This window comes from Leguminivora glycinivorella, chromosome 23 (genome assembly GCF_023078275.1).
Source record: "Leguminivora glycinivorella isolate SPB_JAAS2020 chromosome 23, LegGlyc_1.1, whole genome shotgun sequence".
NCBI classification, from domain to species: Eukaryota; Metazoa; Arthropoda; class Insecta; order Lepidoptera; family Tortricidae; genus Leguminivora; species Leguminivora glycinivorella.
The window spans coordinates 8,872,220-8,896,356 of NC_062993.1; the positions used below are offsets into that span (position 1 = coordinate 8,872,220).

General features: G+C 42.2%; 3 protein-coding genes across 4 annotated transcripts; 1 reads left to right on the top strand and 2 right to left on the bottom strand.

The window, feature by feature from the left end:
* Nucleotides 1-1,888: 1,888 nt before the first annotated feature.
* Nucleotides 1,889-21,213, bottom strand: LOC125238304 (DNA replication licensing factor Mcm6). Its single transcript, XM_048145593.1, has 15 exons — nt 20,965-21,213; nt 20,417-20,840; nt 19,919-20,110; nt 19,281-19,453; nt 18,625-18,748; nt 17,766-17,904; nt 17,066-17,223; nt 15,778-15,930; nt 13,990-14,295; nt 13,561-13,745; nt 10,054-10,184; nt 8,802-8,924; nt 7,897-8,042; nt 6,986-7,201; nt 1,889-2,528 (listed from the first exon to the last, which is right to left on the bottom strand). The coding sequence occupies exons 1-14, from the start codon at nt 21,054-21,056 to the stop codon at nt 7,079-7,081; spliced, it is 2,469 nt and encodes an 822-aa protein (XP_048001550.1). The 5' UTR covers nt 21,057-21,213; the 3' UTR covers nt 1,889-2,528; nt 6,986-7,078.
* Nucleotides 21,214-21,436: 223 nt separating this feature from the next.
* On the top strand, nt 21,437-22,468 carry LOC125238318. 2 transcript variants are annotated; one of them, XM_048145616.1, is made up of 4 exons: nt 21,437-21,589; nt 21,680-21,791; nt 21,866-21,970; nt 22,054-22,468. In XM_048145616.1, exons 1-4 carry the CDS (start codon nt 21,492-21,494, stop codon nt 22,441-22,443), a joined length of 705 nt encoding a protein of 234 aa, XP_048001573.1. In that variant the 5' UTR covers nt 21,437-21,491; the 3' UTR covers nt 22,444-22,468. The 2 variants fall into 2 exon arrangements, with proteins under 2 accessions (XP_048001573.1, XP_048001574.1); XM_048145617.1 differs by lacking the exon at nt 21,866-21,970.
* LOC125238317 (glycerate kinase) lies at nt 22,460-23,975 on the bottom strand. Its single transcript, XM_048145615.1, has one exon. It carries the CDS (start codon nt 23,897-23,899, stop codon nt 22,460-22,462), a length of 1,440 nt encoding a protein of 479 aa, XP_048001572.1. The 5' UTR covers nt 23,900-23,975.
* Between the last annotated feature and the right edge of the window lie 162 nt (nt 23,976-24,137).

Here is a 24,137-nt window from a genome sequence, read left to right on the forward strand (position 1 = left end):
TCACAATTACAAATCTGCTTTCTTTTATATTTCATAAAATGGTAGCACATGGTACGAACGGCAGTACGAAGTTCCCGCAACAGACATAAACTAACATGGCCCCATCCCTAGACGTTTACGTGAAAGGGATAGCATATCGCATTGTTAACTAGGCAAAAAGGGATGGACGCGCCTCGGCGCCGCTCAGTACAACCATATTGACCAGTATAAATGAACTCCGCGGATAATAAACAATATTCAACAAAATAATTAATTTGACTTAACTGTGGAATGTTATTCCATCTTTTTTATATGTAGAAGTGTTAGAAGACTTGCCACACCACTTTATGCTGCAAGAGACCATTGTTTGCAACCAAATTTGATTATTTAAGATTTTTTCCCGAGCGGACACGAACACTGTTAGCGGGTCGCACGCGTTCAAACTTTTATAAACCTGATTTGTCGTATGCTTGGTGACCGCGAGTCGCCCTGTAAGGGCCGTCTTGTTGTATTGGTCTGTGGTTGCACCACAATGTCACCATGTAAAACATTCATAAGGTAGGTGCTTTTGCTAGGGCGACGTGAAAACGACAAAGACAAAGTTACTCAAGTTCATTTCAAGCCTGCTTTCCTGACTCTGCTCTGATAGACTAGGTACTCCATTTTGTTTGCTAAGTTATGTACATAATAACTACTACGGGACGTAAAAAAGGGGAAAAATTTTCGCGCTCGCTGCGCTCGCGCTTTTTTTTGCATGCAGTGTCCAAAGGCGCCGAAACTCAACCTCGCTCTACCCTAATGTCCCTGATTGAAAGTGCACGGGCCGTCACTGGTATAGCCAAGTTTAATAGTTAACATAAAAGTATGAACTGCCTTGCAAATTTGTATATTTCGTACTTTAGAAAACAAACATATCCCAGAAAATAATTGGCTGTAACAGACGGACAGACAGACGCACGAGTGATCCTATAAGCGTTCCGTTTCTCCCTTTTGAGGAACGGAACCCTAAAAAAAATGCGTTTTTTTCGAGTTTTTTTTTTTAAGACAAAAAAACTGTTTTTTTGCAACCCTAAGCAAAAGTGGTAAAAATATCATCATAGAATGAAAATTTGGTCAGGGAAATTTTCTTAAATGGTCATGGAAAGTCAGGGAATTTTTTTTGGATTTAGTAGTGGACACCCTGTATGGGACCAACACCCAAAACGCGAAATAAAAATTTACTCTCCCATAGGAAATACTTACTATAAAATAAAACTACCTATGAAACTGTCAGAAGATATTTTCGTGATTTCGGGGTTAATCCCATAGTAAAAGTTTCTCAGTATCACCTGGACATTTACGGGTTACAGTAAATGGTTTTCGTTAGTTTACATACTGTATATATATAACATTTTTTTACGTTTGAAATTTGACGAATTGACGATCAAAAAGAGAAGCGGAAACCAAATCAGGCAGGCAAGTATGGTCGCGCGATGAAAGAAAAATCTGGCCTAGTGCTTACTAATAGTGCAATAGGGACGGCTAGATGTTTTATCATTTATCGCGCAACCATGCTTGCCAGTAGGCCTAGCATAAGATGGCCGCGAGATAGATGACACGTCTTCTTCTAACTGTATTAATGACATAAGGACGGGTAGTCTATCTCGCGGCAATCATGTGCTAACCCTGCAGATGTAGATAAAATGTGATTTTTCGAACAAAAAGTTCCACTTGCCATCAAAGTACTATCTTTTGACTGTTTGTTCGTAGGTATAGAGTTTGCCAGCAAACTTCTAAGTAACAAAGTGGACTTTTGAGTCTTGTAGAGTCTATTCGGAAAGAGACGAATCGTGGAATGTATGGGCTCTCTGTCCCTTTTCGCGTAGACAAATACTTCAACGAATTCAAAGGTTGAAATTGACAAAACAGATAAAGTAAAAACGATTTTATTTAAAAAAGGCGGGTTTAACCTAACTTACTCTCCTTACACAAAAAAATGTAAACACATCAGTTCCTTTTTCTCAAGAAGAGCTGTACATACCACGGATATCATAAAGTTCAAAAACAAATGAAAATCCTGTTTTCCACTAAAAGTCTAATTTTTCAACTAAAAGCCGGACATCTGCCTAAAAAAAGTGTCTTAATTAAATAGTACTGATTATCATTATTTAGTTAATTTTTTATAAGGCACAAGTAATACAAGTATGTTAGGAAGTATACAAAATTGGATATATTCATTTAATAAAGTTCAAAATCAGGTGGGAAATATACCATTTGCCTTATAAATAAAACCTAACCACTTCATAGAAAGGTTTGCCTGTTTTATTTAAAATTAACACATTTACTGCCAGAAACCCGCTTGGTGAGCACACGTGAACTTTGCACGTGGTAAAGGCTCAGGCCCCAGAGGGGGGTCACGTGGTCTATTTGTATGGCCAACCTAGACTCCAAGGGGGGGGGGGGGGGGTCAGACTCCCATGACATGGATGCCGCGCATGTGGAGTAGCGCGCCATTTTTTGTCTGACAGTGAATGTGATTGTATGTTTTATCTCTGTCTCGCAAATACATAAAGACTGTTACGTTATTTAATTTTATGGGGGGTTTCCTTTAGCTAACGCCAAAATAAAAAAAAAAAATCAAACAACAGTTGAAGAGGAACCAGGTATTTATTGAATTCAGGAAAAAGAATCTAAATTGTTTATGCTAATTTGTTATCCTAGATACACGGTAACAATTGTTTGCCGAGGGCTAGCTCACGAGAACAATAATGTTGAGTTTATATTTTAAGGGAACAAACGTGGGTCAGCGAGCTCTAAATTATCATTACTGGTAGAAACGGATACAGCGGTCAATATATATTAAGGTAGTTACACGGATGGGCGCCAGAACCGAAAGGCCGGTTCATTCAGTCAATAAGTAAACGTGGAAAGATCTGACCTCGAAACACCACAACTGCCACGTCAGCCGCCTTGGGGTGAAACGTCGGGAGTAGGTAGAACAGCAGCAATCTGCTGCCCACAAGTTACCGGGATACCAGGGGAACCTCTCGCGGCCGGCGCGAGGTTTAGGCGACGCGGCGTGAACCCGTTGATGGAGAAAGGGCCAGCAGAGGGCAAAATTGCACCTATTTCGACATCCGGGCACGCTGGGCGTCGCCTATCACCATCAGAACATGGTTTTATTCACGTCCGATTCCGGGGCTGGAAAATATGCAACGCTTCGTTAGAAACTAACCAACTAAAAAGAAATACACAACCGAATCACTATTGAAACTCACTCAAAGGGGCGATTGCGCCCGATTTTAGCTTGGGCCAACGATATCCCTTCAACTCTCTCTCCGGCAAAAAGAAATCCCATCTCATTCGCCATTTTGGACGGGACTAGTGTTGCCAAGCCTAAATCGGCTCGCACCGCAAACAGCCGGCTCCGGACGTTCAATGGAAATTAAGTCAACAATAAAATATAATACTAAACTCTACGCGATTAACGCGGAGCTTAAAAAAACCCATAATTAAGTCGGGTTACGAATAAAAGGAAGGAAGGCAAACGCCCGATGACGATTTACTTCTATTTTTCAACATGGCAACTATGATCCACGTAAGTCCATAGAGGAATACAAGAGTGCAGCTATCCCACGCTAGATGGCGAGGAAGGCCGATCCAGGATCAGACAGCTCACGGTCGATGACTTCCTGCCGATTTCCGACAGAGGGCGGTAGAAGGCGTAACCTACGCCTTGCATTCTTAAATTTATTACTTTATTAAGGAGAATGAAATTTTATTGTTACAATACTCCCTTCCCCAGAGAAAATTTTGACGTAGGCAAAATTTTGAGCTGGTCTCCAGCTCCAACTACAGGAAATATCGGTAATATAACAGCTACAACTCGAAATCTAAAATCGATAATAAAAAAAAACCATCAAAATCGAACCCACGCACTAAACCAGATAAGAATACCTTTTTTTTTTTTAAGTAAATTACTACAAAACGTCGCATCGTCTATATTTCTTGGCGGCACAGCGAGCTGTACCAGACAGCGGGCTGTACGTCCAAGCGATATAACGGAAGACGGCTTATAGCTAAATGAAATTTCCCTAACTAATATCGGTGACAGCTAAGAATACGAAAATCAGACAATAACACCAGGACAACGAAGCGTATCTACCGGCTGCGTCTATCTACGACACAGGACGGAACGTTTCGACACAACATAAGACATACAAAGGTTGACTGTACAAACCACGTCTCAGGCGACGCAAGTCTGTCGGTCCGACAACACAAAAGAACGTCAACGTTCACGCATATGATTTAAGCCATACCGCAAAGCGTCAACAAGGGTACAACACTGCTATTAAGAATTCTCCGTTTAAATCCGCAAGAATCCGACCAGCCAGTGAAGCTGGAATGCTGGTTTAAAACGCCAGCACCCAGAAAACTACGTGAAGAGAACTTTTAAATCGTTCACTCACCACCAAACATCAAAAGGTAATACGTTTGTGTACAGACGTAACCGTACCATCTGGACACAACGTAAGAACTCCCACTCCCAACACATAAAAGGAAAAACGCCTGCCTTCATCGAAACAAACACACAACACAATCACCGATAAATTAATCAGCAAGTGACTGCCCACTTCGTAAACGTCACTAAAGGTAAAAAGTAATAATCTCGCTTTAAGTCGAGAAAAAGGGAAAAAGCAAAAGAAATAAGTACCAAATAACTCTCAGTTTATTTGGCCTTTGAACTCCAAGATAAGATTCAACTTTATATTTTATGAATAAAAAAAAGTTAAGAAACGCCTCAGCAATAAATGTGCCTGACTATACACACACCGCACCACCCATTAGTAATAACATAATATTAATTTTATTTTAAATTTAAATCTCCGCCAGAAAATAATATTAAAAAAAAAAAATGCTCCGCTGACCGACGTTGTTCCCCCATTACACTTATCATGAGGTGCATACTTATTTAGCTACCTACTTATAAGTACAAAAACTTTCCCTAAGGGAATAAAATTTTAATAAAGTTAACTTAAATTATAAGGTTTAACACCTCTGCATAACTGTCCATCTCAAAACGATGCACCTTTTCTAACTATTCAACATCCAACGTTAACCATAATGTTTCAAAGTTAAAAAAAAAATTTTATATATTTGAAGTCTCCACAGTCCAATATGAAAAGACATCCTGTATCAAATGATACAGTAAATAGTACATGCAAATTTTAAACACTGTAAGTAATTACCGAAATATTTATAGTACGGTGCCATTGCCACATGATATTCAAACTCATATTTATGTAATAAATTATAACCGCTACTAATAATTACTGTAACCTCCCACAAAGGGAGAATAATAACATTATCAACTTTTAAATTTAAAACGTAACACTTTTTCTTTACACAACCGTCCGTTAACATTAAGGCACCTTAGTTATGGTTACCCAAAATGCATACAATCTCTAAATATAAAAAAAATAGAAATAAAATTGTTACAACTCCACACTGGGTCCCGGTAACCCATAAAAGAATAAAATTATTTATACAAATAGTAATGTATGTAATTAGTAGTAAGTCTTTTAAAAAAAAACTATCTTTCCAAACACCGAAAATATTATCGGAAATAATTCCGCACAACTATTAAGAGGTACTTGCAGCTACAATAACACACAATTACTTAGAATTAAAAAAAACAAAAGTACCTACTTAATTACAATTATACAAGCCGCACCGTTTCTACCAGAAATTCCTCTAGCTAACAATGTGACTAAAGAGGCTCGCTGATATAACGCCACACGTTGGGCTGACACTGTTACGTTATTTAATTTTATGGGGGGTTTCCTTTAGCTAACGCCAAAATAAAAAAAAAAAATCAAACAACAGTTGAAGAGGAACCAGGTATTTATTGAATTCAGGAAAAAGAATCTAAATTGTTTATGCTAATTTGTTATCCTAGATACACGGTAACAATTGTTTGCCGAGGGCTAGCTCACGAGAACAATAATGTTGAGTTTATATTTTAAGGGAACAAACGTGGGTCAGCGAGCTCTAAATTATCATTACTGGTAGAAACGGATACAGCGGTCAATATATATTAAGGTAGTTACACGGATGGGCGCCAGAACCGAAAGGCCGGTTCATTCAGTCAATAAGTAAACGTGGAAAGATCTGACCTCGAAACACCACAACTGCCACGTCAGCCGCCTTGGGGTGAAACGTCGGGAGTAGGTAGAACAGCAGCAATCTGCTGCCCACAAGTTACCGGGATACCAGGGGAACCTCTCGCGGCCGGCGCGAGGTTTAGGCGACGCGGCGTGAACCCGTTGATGGAGAAAGGGCCAGCAGAGGGCAAAATTGCACCTATTTCGACATCCGGGCACGCTGGGCGTCGCCTATCACCATCAGAACATGGTTTTATTCACGTCCGATTCCGGGGCTGGAAAATATGCAACGCTTCGTTAGAAACTAACCAACTAAAAAGAAATACACAACCGAATCACTATTGAAACTCACTCAAAGGGGCGATTGCGCCCGATTTTAGCTTGGGCCAACGATATCCCTTCAACTCTCTCTCCGGCAAAAAGAAATCCCATCTCATTCGCCATTTTGGACGGGACTAGTGTTGCCAAGCCTAAATCGGCTCGCACCGCAAACAGCCGGCTCCGGACGTTCAATGGAAATTAAGTCAACAATAAAATATAATACTAAACTCTACGCGATTAACGCGGAGCTTAAAAAAAACCCATAATTAAGTCGGGTTACGAATAAAAGGAAGGAAGGCAAACGCCCGATGACGATTTACTTCTATTTTTCAACATGGCAACTATGATCCACGTAAGTCCATAGAGGAATACAAGAGTGCAGCTATCCCACGCTAGATGGCGAGGAAGGCCGATCCAGGATCAGACAGCTCACGGTCGATGACTTCCTGCCGATTTCCGACAGAGGGCGGTAGAAGGCGTAACCTACGCCTTGCATTCTTAAATTTATTACTTTATTAAGGAGAATGAAATTTTATTGTTACAAGACAAACTTTTATTAGCTAATTCAACCATTACAGTTCGTATTTAGTTTTGAAGCTGTTTATGATATCCGTAGGCAATAGGTAACTATAGTATCACGTGTCGACGACGTAGTTCGGATGGACAACGAGCAGAGGGTCGTCATCGACCTCTTGGTCTGTCGCGGACTTCTGTGTGCTTTTCAGGCCGGTGGTGGACAGTGGGATGATTACTTGGTCCTGTGAAGAAAAAATAGGAGATAAAATGAATAGGGCATTGGTCAACATTTTGTTGGAAAATGACGGGAATAGGGTTGCAAATAGAAAAATAACCAATGTTTTTTTTTTCAGAATTATGAAAAAAAAAACCAAGCACCATGGTTTTTTTTTCAGATGAACATATAATACGACAATAACGGTTTTTCGTGATTTGTAACGTTTCAATAACAATAACGTACATTTTAATTCGATAAACTTTCAGTATGCAAACGTTTATTGGGGAATCCCCGATGCAGCGTGGAGCGTGGAGAGGCGGTGGTGTTGCCAACAGTAAATAGCGACAACTGGTACAACTACTAAGTACATAACAGATTGTGTAAATGTTAGTTTTATAGAACCAGAAATTAAAGTTCTTAAATTAAATTCGTTTAATAGTTAACATAAAGTCTAAAAAACCGTATAAAAGTATTAACTGTTTTGCAAATTTTGAGATTTCGTCCTTTAGAAAAAAAACATACTCCAGAAAAAAAACTGTTTCTTTTTTTCAAGCCAGAAAAAAACCGTTTTTTTGCAACCCTAGACGGGAACTTTAAAAAATGTAGGCGCGAAGGGCTATCGTTTATAGAAAGTATGAAATTCGAGCCTTTTTTTACTGGCAAAGTTGTTTGACTGATTATGTGTAACACCAACTGCTCGAAGTACCAAAATATACTTACATGGTACATGAGCCGGTCAATGACCTTCTCGACGAGTGTCTTGCGTTCTAGAAGTTCGTCCTCATCTTCTATATCTCCCTGTGACACTAGCTGTTCCAGGTACCAGCTCACAACGGCGCTTTTCTTCATGCCCGAGCTCTCTTCCCCTACAGAGAATTTAATTAATTTTATATAATCATAAGAAAATTGTTAGAGTTTTACTGTGAGCCATACTCGTACTACATATTTTTAAACTATAGGAAAAATTTACACCTCCAACAGGACTCGAATCTGCGACCTTGGGAGGGAAGAGTTGAGGGTAGGAGGAGGTTGAGGTATGGAAAAGTTTGCACACATCCAGCAGGCCTCCGTGGCTGTTGGTCACTAACTTCGTTAAAAGTTTAGGTTCGAGTCTTGCCAGGGGCGGCTCACTCCGCGATTCTATCACCGCGTTACTAGTACATGCATGCGGCCGCGAGTTCGCGGCCCATTCAGTGGTGACGACCTTCGCGCGGTGCCATAGAATTCAATCACGGCTGCTCGCGTGCGGTCCGTTTGTTAATGTAGGTAAGAATTTAGAATAGCGGCATTTTGTAAACAACAAAGGAGTTAGCCTTCTGTACTTGTACTATTATATATTCTGTGGCCTTACCAGAAGAGTGAATTTTTAAAATTTTCCTTTAGTTTAATAACCTAACCACAAAATTAAAATTAAAAAAAAAACCCCCGACCGCGACATAGTAGACCGATTTTCATGAAACATGGCTAAGAACACTCCCGCCTAACTCAGCTTTCAGAAAAAAAAAACTAAATCTAAATCGGTTCATCCGTTCGTTAGCTACGATGCCACAGGCAGACACACAGACACGCCAAACTTATAATAACACCCCTTCGTTTTTGCGTCGGGGGTTAAAAATGTAACGTACCTCTAGTTTCGGCCTCGGCCTCCTCCTTCCTCATGAACACGACCAGCATATCGCTGAGCGTCTTGTACTCCTCGAAGGAGAGGGTCAGCTTCTTCTTGCCCGAGTCTCCATTCACTGGAGTATCTGTAAATATTTCAATATAATGTCATTTGATTAACCATCATTAGTATGTCGTGCAACCAAGGTACGGCTGGTGCGAGCATTGGTGTTCTCCATCTTTATGTATGGCGCTGAAACTTGGAGCTTAAAAACCCTAGACAGGAAAAAGATTGATGCTTTTGAGATGTGGTGCTGGAGACGGATGCTCAGGATCCCATGGACTGCTTTTAGAACTAACGAGTCAATACTGCGAGAACTGAATATCACCAAGCGGCTCTCAACTATTTGTCAGGAGAGAATACTCAGGTTCTTCGGGCATATCATGCGTTCTAAACAGCACACTCTCGAAAGGAACATTATCCTCGGCAAAGTCGAAGGCCGACGCTCCAGGGGTGGAATACCGCTAAGGTGGGCTGAGACCGTGAAGAAAGCTTGTGGTTCCATGCAGATGGCAGTCCATATGGCCCTAGACCGCGTCAAGTGGAGAGAAATCACTGTTGGTCACGATCCTCAGCCATGAGGGAACGACTGAGAAGAAGAAGAAGTACCATACTGGGAACAGTTTTACGATACGTCATCATCATCATATCAACCCTTTATCGCCCACTGCTGAGCATAGGCCTCTCTTTTAGTACGCCACTTATCCCAATCTAGTCCTATCCCGAAGTGCCTCACGATTTTGCATACCTAGACTTGACTGCTTGTGGCCTTCCGGTGGAAGCGCTGGTGGCCTAGCGGTAAGAGCGTGCGATTTTCTATCTGGAGGTCGCGGGTTCGAATCACGAATAAGTTTTCCAAAACTTATGTGCGGAATGTCATTTGATATTTGCCAATCGCTTTTCGGTGAAGGAAATCATCGTGAGGAAACCGGACTAATCCGTCTAGTAGTGTTACTCTACGGGTTGGAAGGTCAGGCGGCAGTCGCTTTCGTAAAAAGTAGTGCCTACGTCAAATCTTGGGATTAGTTGTCAAAGCGTACCCCAGGCTCTCATGAGCCGTGGCGAATGCCGGGATAACGCAAGGAGGATGATAAGACTCGATTGCTAGTTTAATAGACACGAATAAGAGAATGAACTGAATGACTCTCTGTTTTCATCCACGTGATTATGGATATCTTTTATTCTATCGTAAATACCAGTGAAACTGTACACACCTGTCGTCCCATTAGTGCCGTTAGTGCCGGGTACATCCTGGTCAACGTCCATGCTTGGCTCGTACTGGGGCTCGTCCTCGTCCAAGTGGATGTCGGGCTGTTCCACTCTGATGATGGATTTGTTCAGCAATCTGACAAATAAAATAAAATAATCATTTTAACACTGAACGTGCACAGAGCTTCTAGCTGTATAAAAACATAAAGAGTAAAAGTTCAGTCGCTCAATTTTTTTTAAATAATATAAGCCAAATTAGCCACCTGGTGGGAAGCAAATGAAGCAATCATCGCCGCCCACGGATATAACGCAACATCACGAGAGCCACTTATACGCTGCCAACCTTTGAGAACCCTAAATACATGCCTCTTGAAGAATTCCATGTCATACCTTAAGGGGAAATCAATGATAAATTCAAAACCTATGCCGAGTACTGATTTATACCTATTTAGTATGTACTAGCAGTTAATGCAGTTATTTGTTAGCGGTCGTAATTTTTTTTTTCTATAACTGTGTCGTGTAGTATACTCTACTGGGCAAGTGTGTACCTGTGCGCCTCCTGCACGTGTCTGGGCTGCACGTGTCCGCTGCAGTGCATCTTGGCGAGCGCTTCAGCGAGGCGGATCATGGACTCTAGTTGTCGCGCGGTCATCCTCCACGCTCCTACTGTGTCGTGTAGTATACTCTACTGGGCTAGTGTGTACCTGTGCGCCTCCTGCACGTGTCTGGGCTGCACGTGTCCGCTGCAGTGCATCTTGGCGAGCGCTTCAGCGAGGCGGATCATGGACTCTAGTTGTCGCGCGGTCATCCTCCACGCTCCTACTGTGTCGTGTAGTATACTCTACTGGGCTAGTGTGTACCTGTGCGCCTCCTGCACGTGTTTGGGCTGCACGTGTCCGCTGCAGTGCATCTTGGCGAGCGCTTCAGCGAGGCGGATCATGGACTCTAGTTGTCGCGCGGTCATCCTCCACGCTCCTACTGTGTCGTGTAGTATACTCTACTGGGCTAGTGTGTACCTGTGCGCCTCCTGCACGTGTCTGGGCTGCACGTGTCCGCTGCAGTGCATCTTGGCGAGCGCTTCAGCGAGGCGGATCATGGACTCTAGTTGTCGTGCGGTCATCCTCCACGCTCCTACTGTGTCGTGTAGTATACTCTACTGGGCTAGTGTGTACCTGTGCGCCTCCTGCACGTGTCTGGGCTGCACGTGTCCGCTGCAGTGCATCTTGGCGAGCGCTTCAGCGAGGCGGATCATGGACTCTAGTTGTCGCGCGGTCATCCTCCACGCTCCTACTGTGTCGTGTAGTATACTCTACTGGGCTAGTGTGTACCTGTGCGCCTCCTGCACGTGTCTGGGCTGCACGTGTCCGCTGCAGTGCATCTTGGCGAGCGCTTCAGCGAGGCGGATCATGGACTCTAGTTGTCGCGCGGTCATCCTCCACGCTCCTACTGTGTCGTGTAGTATACTCTACTGGGCTAGTGTGTACCTGTGCGCCTCCTGCACGTGTCTGGGCTGCACGTGTCCGCTGCAGTGCATCTTGGCGAGCGCTTCAGCGAGGCGGATCATGGACTCTAGTTGTCGCGCGGTCATCCTCCACGCTCCTACTGTGTCGTGTAGTATACTCTACTGGGCTAGTGTGTACCTGTGCGCCTCCTGCACGTGTCTGGGCTGCACGTGTCCGCTGCAGTGCATCTTGGCGAGCGCTTCAGCGAGGCGGATCATGGACTCTAGTTGTCGCGCGGTCATCCTCCACGCTCCTACTGTGTCGTGTAGTATACTCTACTGGGCTAGTGTGTACCTGTGCGCCTCCTGCACGTGTCTGGGCTGCACGTGTCCGCTGCAGTGCATCTTGGCGAGCGCTTCAGCGAGGCGGATCATGGACTCTAGTTGTCGCGCGGTCATCCTCCACGCTCCTACTGTGTCGTGTAGTATACTCTACTGGGCTAGTGTGTACCTGTGCGCCTCCTGCACGTGTCTGGGCTGCACGTGTCCGCTGCAGTGCATCTTGGCGAGCGCTTCAGCGAGGCGGATCATGGACTCTAGTTGTCGCGCGGTCATCCTCCACGCTCCTACTGTGTCGTGTAGTATACTCTACTGGGCTAGTGTGTACCTGTGCGCCTCCTGCACGTGTCTGGGCTGCACGTGTCCGCTGCAGTGCATCTTGGCGAGCGCTTCAGCGAGGCGGATCATGGACTCTAGTTGTCGCGCGGTCATCCTCCACGCTCCTACTGTGTCGTGTAGTATACTCTACTGGGCAAGTGTGTACCTGTGCGCCTCCTGCACGTGTCTGGGCTGCACGTGTCCGCTGCAGTGCATCTTGGCGAGCGCTTCAGCGAGGCGGATCATGGACTCTAGTTGTCGCGCGGTCATCCTCCACGCTCCTACTGTGTCGTGTAGTATACTCTACTGGGCAAGTGTGTACCTGTGCGCCTCCTGCACGTGTCTGGGCTGCACGTGTCCGCTGCAGTGCATCTTGGCGAGCGCTTCAGCGAGGCGGATCATGGACTCTAGTTGTCGCGCGGTCATCCTCCACGCTCCTACTGTGTCGTGTAGTATACTCTACTGGGCTAGTGTGTACCTGTGCGCCTCCTGCACGTGTCTGGGCTGCACGTGTCCGCTGCAGTGCATCTTGGCGAGCGCTTCAGCGAGGCGGATCATGGACTCTAGTTGTCGCGCGGTCATCCTCCACGCTCCTACTGTGTCGTGTAGTATACTCTACTGGGCAAGTGTGTACCTGTGCGCCTCCTGCACGTGTCTGGGCTGCACGTGTCCGCTGCAGTGCATCTTGGCGAGCGCTTCAGCGAGGCGGATCATGGACTCTAGTTGTCGCGCGGTCATCCTCCACGCTCCTACTGTGTCGTGTAGTATACTCTACTGGGCTAGTGTGTACCTGTGCGCCTCCTGCACGTGTCTGGGCTGCACGTGTCCGCTGCAGTGCATCTTGGCGAGCGCTTCAGCGAGGCGGATCATGGACTCTAGTTGTCGCGCGGTCATCCTCCACGCTCCTACTGTGTCGTGTAGTATACTCTACTGGGCTAGTGTGTACCTGTGCGCCTCCTGCACGTGTCTGGGCTGCACGTGTCCGCTGCAGTGCATCTTGGCGAGCGCTTCAGCGAGGCGGATCATGGACTCTAGTTGTCGCGCGGTCATCCTCCACGCTCCTACTGTGTCGTGTAGTATACTCTACTGGGCTAGTGTGTACCTGTGCGCCTCCTGCACGTGTCTGGGCTGCACGTGTCCGCTGCAGTGCATCTTGGCGAGCGCTTCAGCGAGGCGGATCATGGACTCTAGTTGTCGCGCGGTCATCCTCCACGCTCCTACTGTGTCGTGTAGTATACTCTACTGGGCTAGTGTGTACCTGTGCGCCTCCTGCACGTGTCTGGGCTGCACGTGTCCGCTGCAGTGCATCTTGGCGAGCGCTTCAGCGAGGCGGATCATGGACTCTAGTTGTCGCGCGGTCATCCTCCACGCTCCTACTGTGTCGTGTAGTATACTCTACTGGGCTAGTGTGTACCTGTGCGCCTCCTGCACGTGTCTGGGCTGCACGTGTCCGCTGCAGTGCATCTTGGCGAGCGCTTCAGCGAGGCGGATCATGGACTCTAGTTGTCGCGCGGTTATCCTCCACGCGCCGCCGCCGCCAGCGCCACCGTCGCGTTGTCGGAGCGTCGTGTAGTATTCCACTAGGAGTTTGCCCGCTTCCTGAGAACAAATTGACACATTGAAGTTCGACCTTTGCAGTTTCCTTTTATACAATTTCAGTGGGACAGCTTCTAGTAGCAAACTTGTAAATACAGTCATAATTTTCTTCTTTATTACAGTGAAGATCCACAATTTTCCTCGTTATAGTGTAGTCAACCATCTCACTAGTCTCATTGATGAGTGTCAAACCAAGATGTACAGAGAGTTAGACAGATTAGTATCAATTTGCATACACAATTCTTACCTCAGTAATAATAGGTTTGAAGCTCCTAGCGAACGCGATGTATCTCAACAGATCCTCTCTTGAGTAAACACAGTCATAATTCTCTTCCTTATTACAGTGAAGATCCACAATCTTCCTCGCTATAGCGTAGTCGACCATCTCACTAGTCTCATCAATAAGTATGAAGAATAGGTCGAAGCGAGACATGATGGGTGCAGAGAGTTGTACGTTCTGTTGAAGAGACTTGGCGCGGTCGTAGCGCCCGCCGATGGGGTTGGCGGCGGCCAGGATGGAGGTGCGCGCGTTGAGGGTGGCGCGGACTCCGGCCTGGGAGAAGAAAAAGTTGGAATCAATTTACGGTAGATTTGAATGTGCTATTCACGATGACGGCCGAATCTGACAAAACTACAGTATAGATCCATGATAATATTAAACAAAATCCGAGTCTTCTTCAGTGATACAATGTAATGGAATGCGACATTTTAAAATGTGTCTTTCAAGAGTCAACGTTACGAGTAAAAATTCGTTTACTTAGTGGTCATTTAATAATCAACTGCTATAAAGATACGGGACTAGGTTAGGACTCTGAGAATAATACAAGCTCACGGTAGGTTGCTAACTAACGTTTATTGGTGCGCAGGATGTACTATGCATATGTATGTCGTAGGTACTTACAGATATAATAACACGGCGTAAACAGGTTATACGCTGCAACTATAGCTAGTTACAAATGTTAGGCTGGTTTTAGTGTCACGTGGACTGTCCGCGCGACTCTAAAGCTAGGAACATACTACGCGGACGTCCGCGGTCGAGCGACCGGGACCGCGACCGATCAGTGTGCATGGTCTTCGGGACGTGGCTTCGGCTGACCAAAACATCCAGCGAGCCAGATTTCGATCGGACGCCCGTGCGCTCAAGGCCACGTCCACGACCGATAGTTTGCACGGTTAAAGCTAGGAACATACTACGCGGACGTCCGTCGTAAATCGACCGCGACCGCGACCGATCAGTGTGCACGGAACAAAAGATCCAGCGAGCCAGATTTCGATCGGACGTCCACGCGCTCAAGGCCACGTACACGTCCGTCGACCGATAGTTTGCACGGTTATGTGTAATCTCATTGTCCAGATTCCCGTCCGCGGTCGATTTACGACGGACGTCCGCGTAGTGTGTTCCTAGCTTCAGTGTATATTCATTGTCCAGATCCGCGTCCGCGATCGCGCGTTCCTAGCTTAAAACGCTCCCTGAAGTTAATACATATTAGTCCGGTGCGGATCGCTCCGCGCGGTAGGTTTGCGTGACACTAAAACCAGTCTTAATCCTAACAATTGCAAACAATAAAATTTGTGCAATTGCAATCTACACTAGGCATCAAACGTAGTATTTATAGCCGTAAAAATCGTAAGAGCTTAATAAGGTCGTGGATTTATCGCTCCGCTTCTATGCTTGTCAAAACAACTTTAAGTTCTCGCGCTTTGTACACATATTTAAAGTCACATACAGGGGGCCGATTTTTGAGTCTCACGGCGTTCAAATTCAGAAAATTGTCACTGAAAATAATAGGCAATTCACCGTTTTCAACCGGTATTTTAGTGACAGTGAGACTCAAAAATCGGCCCCCAGGTCGAATGCGATTAATTAACATTATCTTACCTTTTTTCCCAACGTTTCGGCCAGGTTGCACTGGCCGTGGTCGCGGAAAAAAACGTTGGGAAAAGAGGTAAAATAATGTTAATTAATCGCGTTCGACCTGTATGTGACTTTAAATAAGTTGTCAAAACAATGGTGAGAAAATTAGTTATATGTTACCTTAGCAATCGAGATGGTCTGTTGCTCCATAGCCTCGTGGATGGCGACCTGGTCTGCCAGGTCCATCTTGTCGAACTCGTCGATGCAGCAGACACCGTTGTCCGCTAACATGAGCGCGCCGGCCTCTATTACGAAGTCGAACGATTCTTCATCCTGGGGATCAAATGTTTAGGGTTAATAATGATTTTTAAAAGAAAACAGTTTTTTGCTAACCATTAACCATGCGACCCATGTGATTCTAATGGTTGGCTCACACCGGAATGGCAGCCCCCGGCAGTGACGCGGTGAGCACTTTTAGTGTGAAATAATTTTAAACTTTATCTACATTTTTAAAAAGACCAGTATCACTTGACTAACTCAATCAGGTCGACCGGTCTTTTCAAATATGTAGATGTTCAAAATTACCTTGGGAGCGGCCGGTCGCTGCTCGCCGCTGCCATTCCGGTTTGGTGTGAGCTGACCCAAAGTCCGTTTTCACATTATCCGATCCGATATCGGATGTCGGAAGGTTTTAAAGGAAAAAATCCTCGGTGGCGCCTGTATGTATGGGATATCGGTCCGACATCCGATATCGGATCGGATAATGTGAAAACGCACTAAGCCTCAACAGCAGTCTTTATATGCTTGCATAACTTGAATTACAACTCTAGTGGAGTTACACCTGCAATAGCAATCATCTAAACTAATAGTTCCTAATCATGTTAGCCGTGACCCCTGTGACTAACCATTCTAACCGGAGCTTTTACTCTCCTCCTAATAATTCATACTAATATTATAAATGGGAAAGTGTATGTGTCTGTTTGTTTGTCCGTCTTTCACGGCAAAACGGAGTGACGAATTGACGTGATTTTTTAAGCGGAGATAGTTGAAGGGATGGAGAGTGACATAGGCTACTTTTTGTCTCTTTCTAACGCGAGTGAAACCGCGGGCAAAAGCTAGTCATTAATAAAGTTAACTATGTAAGATCCCCCACCCCCCAAAGAAAAAGAGAGTTGTATCCCTTTTAAGGTAATTACCCCCAGGTTAGGAACCACTATTTTAAACCTACAATGATTCCTGTGTAACCTGTGTTGCCAAGAGAAGAGACAAATCGTCACTACTTTTATAAATCTCGTATCTCACGCTTCTCCTCAAAGTTAAAACGCAGTAAGTCTATATGCATTCCATACACACTTACTACAATTTTCTTTTCATTGAAAGACGAAGATACAAGTTTTATTAAAAGTAGTGACGAAATAGATAATTCTCAAAGCTGTGCATTAGAAAGAGAAATAGAAATGTGACTAACCTTGACAACAGCAGCAGTCAAACCAGCTGCGGAAGACGCTTTGCCACTCGTGTAAACGGCTCGCGGGCTGATCTCGCTGACTTGCTTTAGAACTTGAGACTTCGCTGTACTGGGGTCGCCTACAATGCAGACGTTTATGTCGCCACGAAGCGTTGTACCTAAACAATTTTGCAACAGAATTATGCCTAAGGAATTATTATTATCAAAGGGTGTAGTTAATCTTACGTCACACCAAATTAAGAAATTTTTAGCCCCTTATTCATAAACGTACACTAAAGTTACCAAGCCGATAAAGTTCGTTTGACCCTTTCTGTCACAACAATACGTTGGAAAGGGACAAACGAACTTTATCGGCTCGATAACTTGACTACGTTTATGAATAAGGGGGTATGTGTTTATCTTCATTTCAATAGTATTCTTTGAGATCCATACGAAAAGCACCAGTAAAATACTTTCTATGGATGGAGGAACTGGTTGGCTATTAGGTTGCTGTACATATAGTTGCACTATGCAACGTCTAGATGTTGGAACGATTTGCCGCCGCCAGAAGTTTACAGTAAGTCCCTAGTGGTTGTAAAATTACGTTAACGTTCAACTCGATAGAGTATGTACGTTTCCTTTTCAATCAATTTGTGAATATTGTGTGCTTGAATAAACCTAAATTCAAACTTGTACAAACACATTATTAATTAGTTTTTACCTTCAATAGTGGTCTTAGCCACCCCTCCGAAGAGCATCAGAAGAATGCCGCGCTTGACCTCATTGTTACCATGGATACTCGGGAACAGGCTGGCTATTAGGTTGTTGTACAGATTGCGATCTCTTGACATCTCATATACCTGTAACAAGTGGATATTGGAAGTAATTCTGCCCTGGTATCAGATGTTGTGATTCAATTTTTCGTGTGCAGCTGTTACCGCATTCTTTTCATAGGTCGGAGTATAGCATTTGGTAAGCCCTAAACCAAAATTTGTGTCAACAGCAAGAAAGAGACATGATAACTATCTACAATCATTAGAGAATTGGTTTTAAACAGAAAGAAGGAAATGATCAGACAATTTCAAGTCATTGGAAACAAAATACTTAGGGAAATTAAATTATATGCTCCAAGTAAGGAAGCATGTATGGGAGGTAAAGTCGCCGTCAACTGAATTTGTGAACAATGTAAACAAACCTTGTATTCAAAATGCCTTTAATTTCCATTCTGACTAATCAAATACTGGCTTTAAAATATGTTATTCAGTCAATTCATATCACACCATGATCCTAGACCATTAAAACAATAAAGTTAGAATATGGATATTTCAACCATTCAGTTTGTTTACATTGTTCGCAAATTCTGTTGACGGCGACTTGGGAGGACACTTAAAGGCTAGCTTCAGAAGACAAATTCATCAAGCTGCACTTAGCCCATCTTTTTTTTTTATTATTATAAATGGGCTTACTCTTGACCACAGACTAGCCAAAGGCAAAGACGTGGCCTACGATGGAGTGAGCTCGCCCAGAAGATGCCTGTTCACTCTTGATTAAATTAAATGATGATGATGGTCTCAGTTTACCTTGTCCCATTCCTTTTCTGTCATCTGCTTCCTCATGTCTTCCGTGGTCATGTCGTCAGCGGCTAGTTCCGCTGTGCCGAAGCGACGGGAAATGGCTTGTACGCTGCACGCCAGGAATGCCGTTCTGAAAGAGTAGTGCAGATAAGTGATGTGTTTAGTGTGCACAGCCTGGATGAGAAGAATAGGGATGACGACTACAAAAAAAATGGTATTCTGTTTAGTTTGTCAACTAGATCGTCCAAAAATACTGAACACATATTTTCGTTTTTTCTAATTAATGAAAAAATACAAAGATATAGAACACCAAAGTTCTGGAGTGGGGGCTTGTGACGTCACTTCTAAGTAAAAATTGTACCTAGGAGTGACGTCACGCGAAACTTCAACGCACTATGCCGTCGTCATTTTTCGTTTACGAGAAAAAAGAAAAAATACGTGTCTAATATTATTGACGGACTAATAAATTTTTTTTAGTCGTCTCTCCTATTGCCCACAAATTAGTGAGCGAAATGAGATTTGATCTGCGCAAAATAGAGAATATAGAGATGATTAAAAATGTTAGAGGAGGTTTTTGCAACCCTTGTTATTCTGATAAATGCAGATTGAGTAAAGTCATCCCTTTAAATTCCAAATAATTAAGGTGATAATATAAGTCTTACTTGTAATGCAGTTCTCTAACTCCCAAAGCCTTCAACCCTTTGATGCCCTCCATTTGGCCCTCGTTATTCCCCCTTGTCCGTGTTGTCAGCTCAGCCTTTGCTCCAGGCATGGAGAGGGAGCCTACATCGGGCACCACAATCAGGGTGCCTGTAAAGTCATAGCGATCTCCGGCCTGTGAAAAGTAAAGCAAGATTAAAGTAGGTGCTGAATGAAATACAAAGCTAGCATAAAAGATTATTGGTTGTGACATAATTTCTTCAACAATGACTCCTTCAACGCTGTCTACAGTTTTGACAATATGTTCTGTTGATGAACAGGTTACTCTATTGGTTTCAGTTCCTCATTATGCATGGCCTCTTGCAGTTATAATACTTATAATAGAATTGGTGCAATACTTTAATCACACCATCTAGTAGGGAAATGGCTCTGAAGTCTCATGCCTTCAACTTTGCCACCATCATTTCATGCTATTTCGAATTACAACAATATAATTTCTAGGGAACATTTACTTATTATTTAATATCAAAGTAAGTCCATACTTCTCTGCAGCACTTAGAGGACTTGTGAAAATTTGATAAACTTTGAAATTTGGACATAATTATACTCAAATAACAAGAACAACTGAAAGAAAACCCACCTGAACAGATTCTACAGCCTCAGCTCTTAATATGACCTCCAAGGACCTCGGGATGCAGCCCCTCGGCAGCTCGGCTTGCGTCTCCTGGATGCGGATCTTTTGGAAGTCCACGAACACAGACTTGTCTGCGTCCAGCATGAACCTGCGCCGGTTCGCACAAACAGGGTTGCGGCAGATGGTGGGGATGGTGTACTGAAAGCATTTTTAATCATTTATACAATGGGTAAGTACCTGTAGGTGCAGAATTTGTATCCCAGTTAACGCTTAATGATTTCTTTGTAAACTGTAATATTAATGTAACTATTGAGTCTGAAAAAATAAATAAATAATAAAAAACAGATTTTTTTCAACTATGGCATCTCTAAAACACATTAGGTCTAGGTAAAAGATTTTTTTGCAAATTTTGATTTATCCATCCACTTAAAAAATTACAAATGTAGGGATTATTTTTGCAAGCGTGATTTTGATTAGTTAGTGTATAGATAAATTTAGTAATACCTTAAACTGTTGCTCCACATTTTTGATCACCGTCTGGCAATCTAAGCACACAAAGGTTCCAGAGACCAGTTCCGGATGCACGGGATGCGTTCTCACAATCTGTCCTGAGATTCTGATCAATGTTCCAATCTTGGCCGTTGTTAACTCTCTCACTTTGTGTCTCGTTGGCACATCCACAAATGAAATATAGCATTCTTTGTCTTGTAAGTCCTTTTTCATGCCACTATCAGCAAGACTTAATACATAGTTTAATATAGCTTGGTTTATAAAAGGGTACAACCGATAATACTCCTCAATCAAAGTAGTTGCCAGATTTTGGTTGTACTTCTCAACATCATCAAAACTGACTTCTAGTGTACTCAATTCAGGCTTGAGGAGCTCTTTAGCGTGCTTTTCGTATTTTATTTCATTGTCTTCTTTGAATCTATAATGAACAATAAACAAGGTTAAAACATAACCTAAAAAAGTTTGCTTCTTGAAACATAGGCAAAAAGAAAATAGGAGAAACAGAAATGGTATAGTATTTTGTTGCTATTAAGTATTCTTACTCTTCTAGAAAGTCCTGAAAGAGCTTTTGGCAACGAACTCCGACCTCGTCTTTCACTTGGCTTTGTGTAGCATAGGTGTCGGCGACATCCATGATGAAATTCGAGTTAAATCACTATCACACTAGTTAAAAACGAACACTTAGTTTACTTATAAATTAAAACATTAACGTTTCATCAATTAATAGTAACAAACATGCAATTAAAACAATAAAAACAATTATTCGCGCAATAAACAAAGCCACTCAACGGCTTGACAGTTACAGAATTTGGCGGGAAAACATGGCGAAGTCTATTTGAGGCATATGCTAATAATATATCACACAATAGTTTGTAACCTTATCAAATATCGTTTTTCAGAATGTCTTGGATAGTTTTACAATGGCTTATGGCTGCGTTCACTCACATTCAGAGAGGTACGATGCATTCAGAATATTTGAATACACGTATTTTGACATTTGATTTGCAATAGATATTGAGGTTATATTATCCCTTTTAGGATACTTTACTTATTTTGCCACAACTTTTCAATGGCAGAGGCACATATTGGATTTTTATACAATGCCGCATCTACCTTTCTTCAGACTGAAAGAAATGAAACATACTCTATATTGAGAAGTCATTATTTGTAAGTATTACCTTTCCTTTGGATTTACTTTGTATGATCTACTTCAGTGTAAGTGGGTTAGTTTAATAATTATGCTTTGTAAATTTCTAGAATGAGATGCATGCAAGTAACAAAAGGGTATGGATTACCAGAGAAGCACTTTTCGTCTAAAACTAGGTGTCCTCACTGTTGCACAGAATGGCAAAGAAATACAATTATAAAGGTAAATAACACGTCGTGTGCATTTTCGTTTAAAAATTGTAATTGAGTAGTGATTTATGAAACTTTAACTTACAGGTCAAACCTATTAAACTAAGTAAAAGGCAGAAGAAAAGATTAAAATCCCGGAAGCCTACAGCTCAAAACCCCAATCCTAAATCTTTATTACATAGTAATGAATTGGTATGTTATTGAATCTTTTATTTATAGAGTAATTTGTTTACCTGTCCTTTATCTTTTTATTAAATAATTTTACATTTTTGCAGGAAAGACTATGCACATTCTGCAAGCATAGCACAGTGACAATAGTTTTAAAACCTGCAAAGGATGGAACTTCAAAAACTAAAGATGAGAAAACTCCTGTAATAGCACCAGATAACACACCCAAACAAAATAAACAGAAAGCCAAACAAGCCGCTGAAAAGAAAGCTGAAACTAGTATTTATTACAATGCTAAAGAAGTGTTCACACTCAAAAACAAAAATAATGCACTGGCCAGTACTAAACCAAATAAAGTAATAAAGAATAATAAAAAGAAAAAAGACAAGTTTGCTGGTTTATGCAAGCAAGCTGTTCTCACATCTGCAAAATTAAAGGAAGCTAAGGATAAGGGCAAGGACTCATTGCTATCTAAATTTCTGAAGACATCTTCATAAGTAAATAAAATGATATCTATTTGCATCTTTTTATTATCATTAAATGTATATCCATTACATTAGTATTTGTATGCCCTGTAATCACATGTAGCTCTCCAGATTTAAATGCTTTATAAAAGTTATAGGAATCATTATTATCCAAGTAGTTATTAATATCTAGATTCTCTTTTGTTGCATCTGCAACTAAATTTGAATAACCTATGGCACCAGCAGCATCTGTAGGCCCATCAATACCATCTGTTCCAGCACTGAGTAGATATATTTCAAACTTATTCAATTCATCTTTTATCTCATGTATGAGTGTTGAAAACTCAAGAGCAAGTTGTTGATTTCTCCCTCCTTTCCCAGTACCTTTGACTTCCACTGTTATTTCTCCACCAAGAACAAGACAAATATCTTTATCAGTAACTTCAACTAGCTGATTTAATATATCAAGATTTAACCCTGGAATATTTGGGCTACCAATTTGTGCCTTTGCTTCATTTAAGCTCATTTTCCCATCCACTAGATAGCAAACAAGTTTTGCAAGACCAGCGTATGACTTTGCTACTTCTCTTACATTGCCTGTTACTATGTTAGATAGTGGGAGAGCTAAATAATTTAAATTCCTAGCTTCTTCTAAAGCAGCGTTTATACTTAGTTTGTTAGTTCCAATTAAATAATTCTTTACATTATCTTTTGGAAATATTTTTTGTTCTTTATCTTCAGATAGCACAGTTTTTAGTGACATTGGGAGGTCATGAACTAAGTTATATTTCTTTATTATATTCAGGGCTACAGATAGATCATCTTTGTTTTCAACTGTAGGTGCACTTGCAATCAAGTCTAAGGGGTCCCCAACAATATCAGATAGTATTAGTGAGACAACTTGTGCGGGTTGTGCTTGAATAGCTAGTTGTCCGCCTTTTACATCCGAGATCACTTTCCTAACACAATTCAGCTCTTTAATATCAGCCCCTGCATTTGCTAGCTTCTTTATCAATGTAGTTTTCTCCTCTAAAGTTATAGGCTTTTTTGGCAAAGGCAGGAGTGCTGAACCACCTCCTGATATTAAAACTAGAAGCATATCATTTTGTCCCAATTTTGTAACAAGATCTTTTATTTTCCTAGCAGTATTTTCTGCGTTTGTGTCTGGTAAATTGTTTTTGGCTCCTTCAATGTAAGTTATTATTTCAGATGGTTTATGTTTCAGGCTTCCAACAGGCACACTTATTATTCCTTGTTTTATTTTAGGTCCCATAACCTTCTCGATTTCCTTTGCCATATTCTGCACGGCCTTGCCTGTACCAACTAAATAAACATCTTTGTTTTGAAGCTCATACTTATCATTTAAAATTGATAATTGTTGTTTTCTTGGATTATATTGAACAGAGTTTCTTATCAGGATCTCTGGAAGAACTGCTGTTACACTGCTTTTGAAAATTTGTAGCAAGTCTCGTATCACAGTCTTCGCCATATTTACAATAAATCTAAACAAATTAATTAATTTAGTTTTAGGTCACGAAGGTTATTTAATTTTTTGAGTTTGTGTCGCTCTGTCGCTTGTTGATAAGGATTGACAGAGTAGTGATAACAAACGTCAAATATTAGGTCTGTCAGTGTCAAATGAGGATTTCCGTTCCGTTCACTGTCATTAATAGTCAACATTTTTCTATTGATATAAAAATTATAATATTTATAATATACTTAACATA

Excerpts from the sequence above, each read along its gene's own strand:
- LOC125238304 (XM_048145593.1), bottom strand. The coding sequence starts at position 21,056 with ATGGATGTCGCCGACACCTATGCTACACAAAGCCAAGTGAAAGACGAG. Across the intron at positions 20,841-20,964 it reads TTTCAGGACTTTCTAGAAGA|ATTCAAAGAAGACAATGAAA; the intron begins GTAAGAATACTT and ends TGTTCATTATAG. Across the intron at positions 10,185-13,560 it reads CACGTGCAGGAGGCGCACAG|ATTGCTGAACAAATCCATCA; the intron begins GTACACACTAGC and ends TTTATTTGTCAG.
- LOC125238318 (XM_048145616.1), top strand. The coding sequence starts at position 21,492 with ATGGCAGAGGCACATATTGGATTTTTATACAATGCCGCATCTACCTTT. Across the intron at positions 21,590-21,679 it reads ATATTGAGAAGTCATTATTT|AATGAGATGCATGCAAGTAA; the intron begins GTAAGTATTACC and ends GTAAATTTCTAG. Across the intron at positions 21,971-22,053 it reads TATTACATAGTAATGAATTG|GAAAGACTATGCACATTCTG; the intron begins GTATGTTATTGA and ends ACATTTTTGCAG.
- LOC125238317 (XM_048145615.1), bottom strand. The coding sequence starts at position 23,899 with ATGGCGAAGACTGTGATACGAGACTTGCTACAAATTTTCAAAAGCAGT.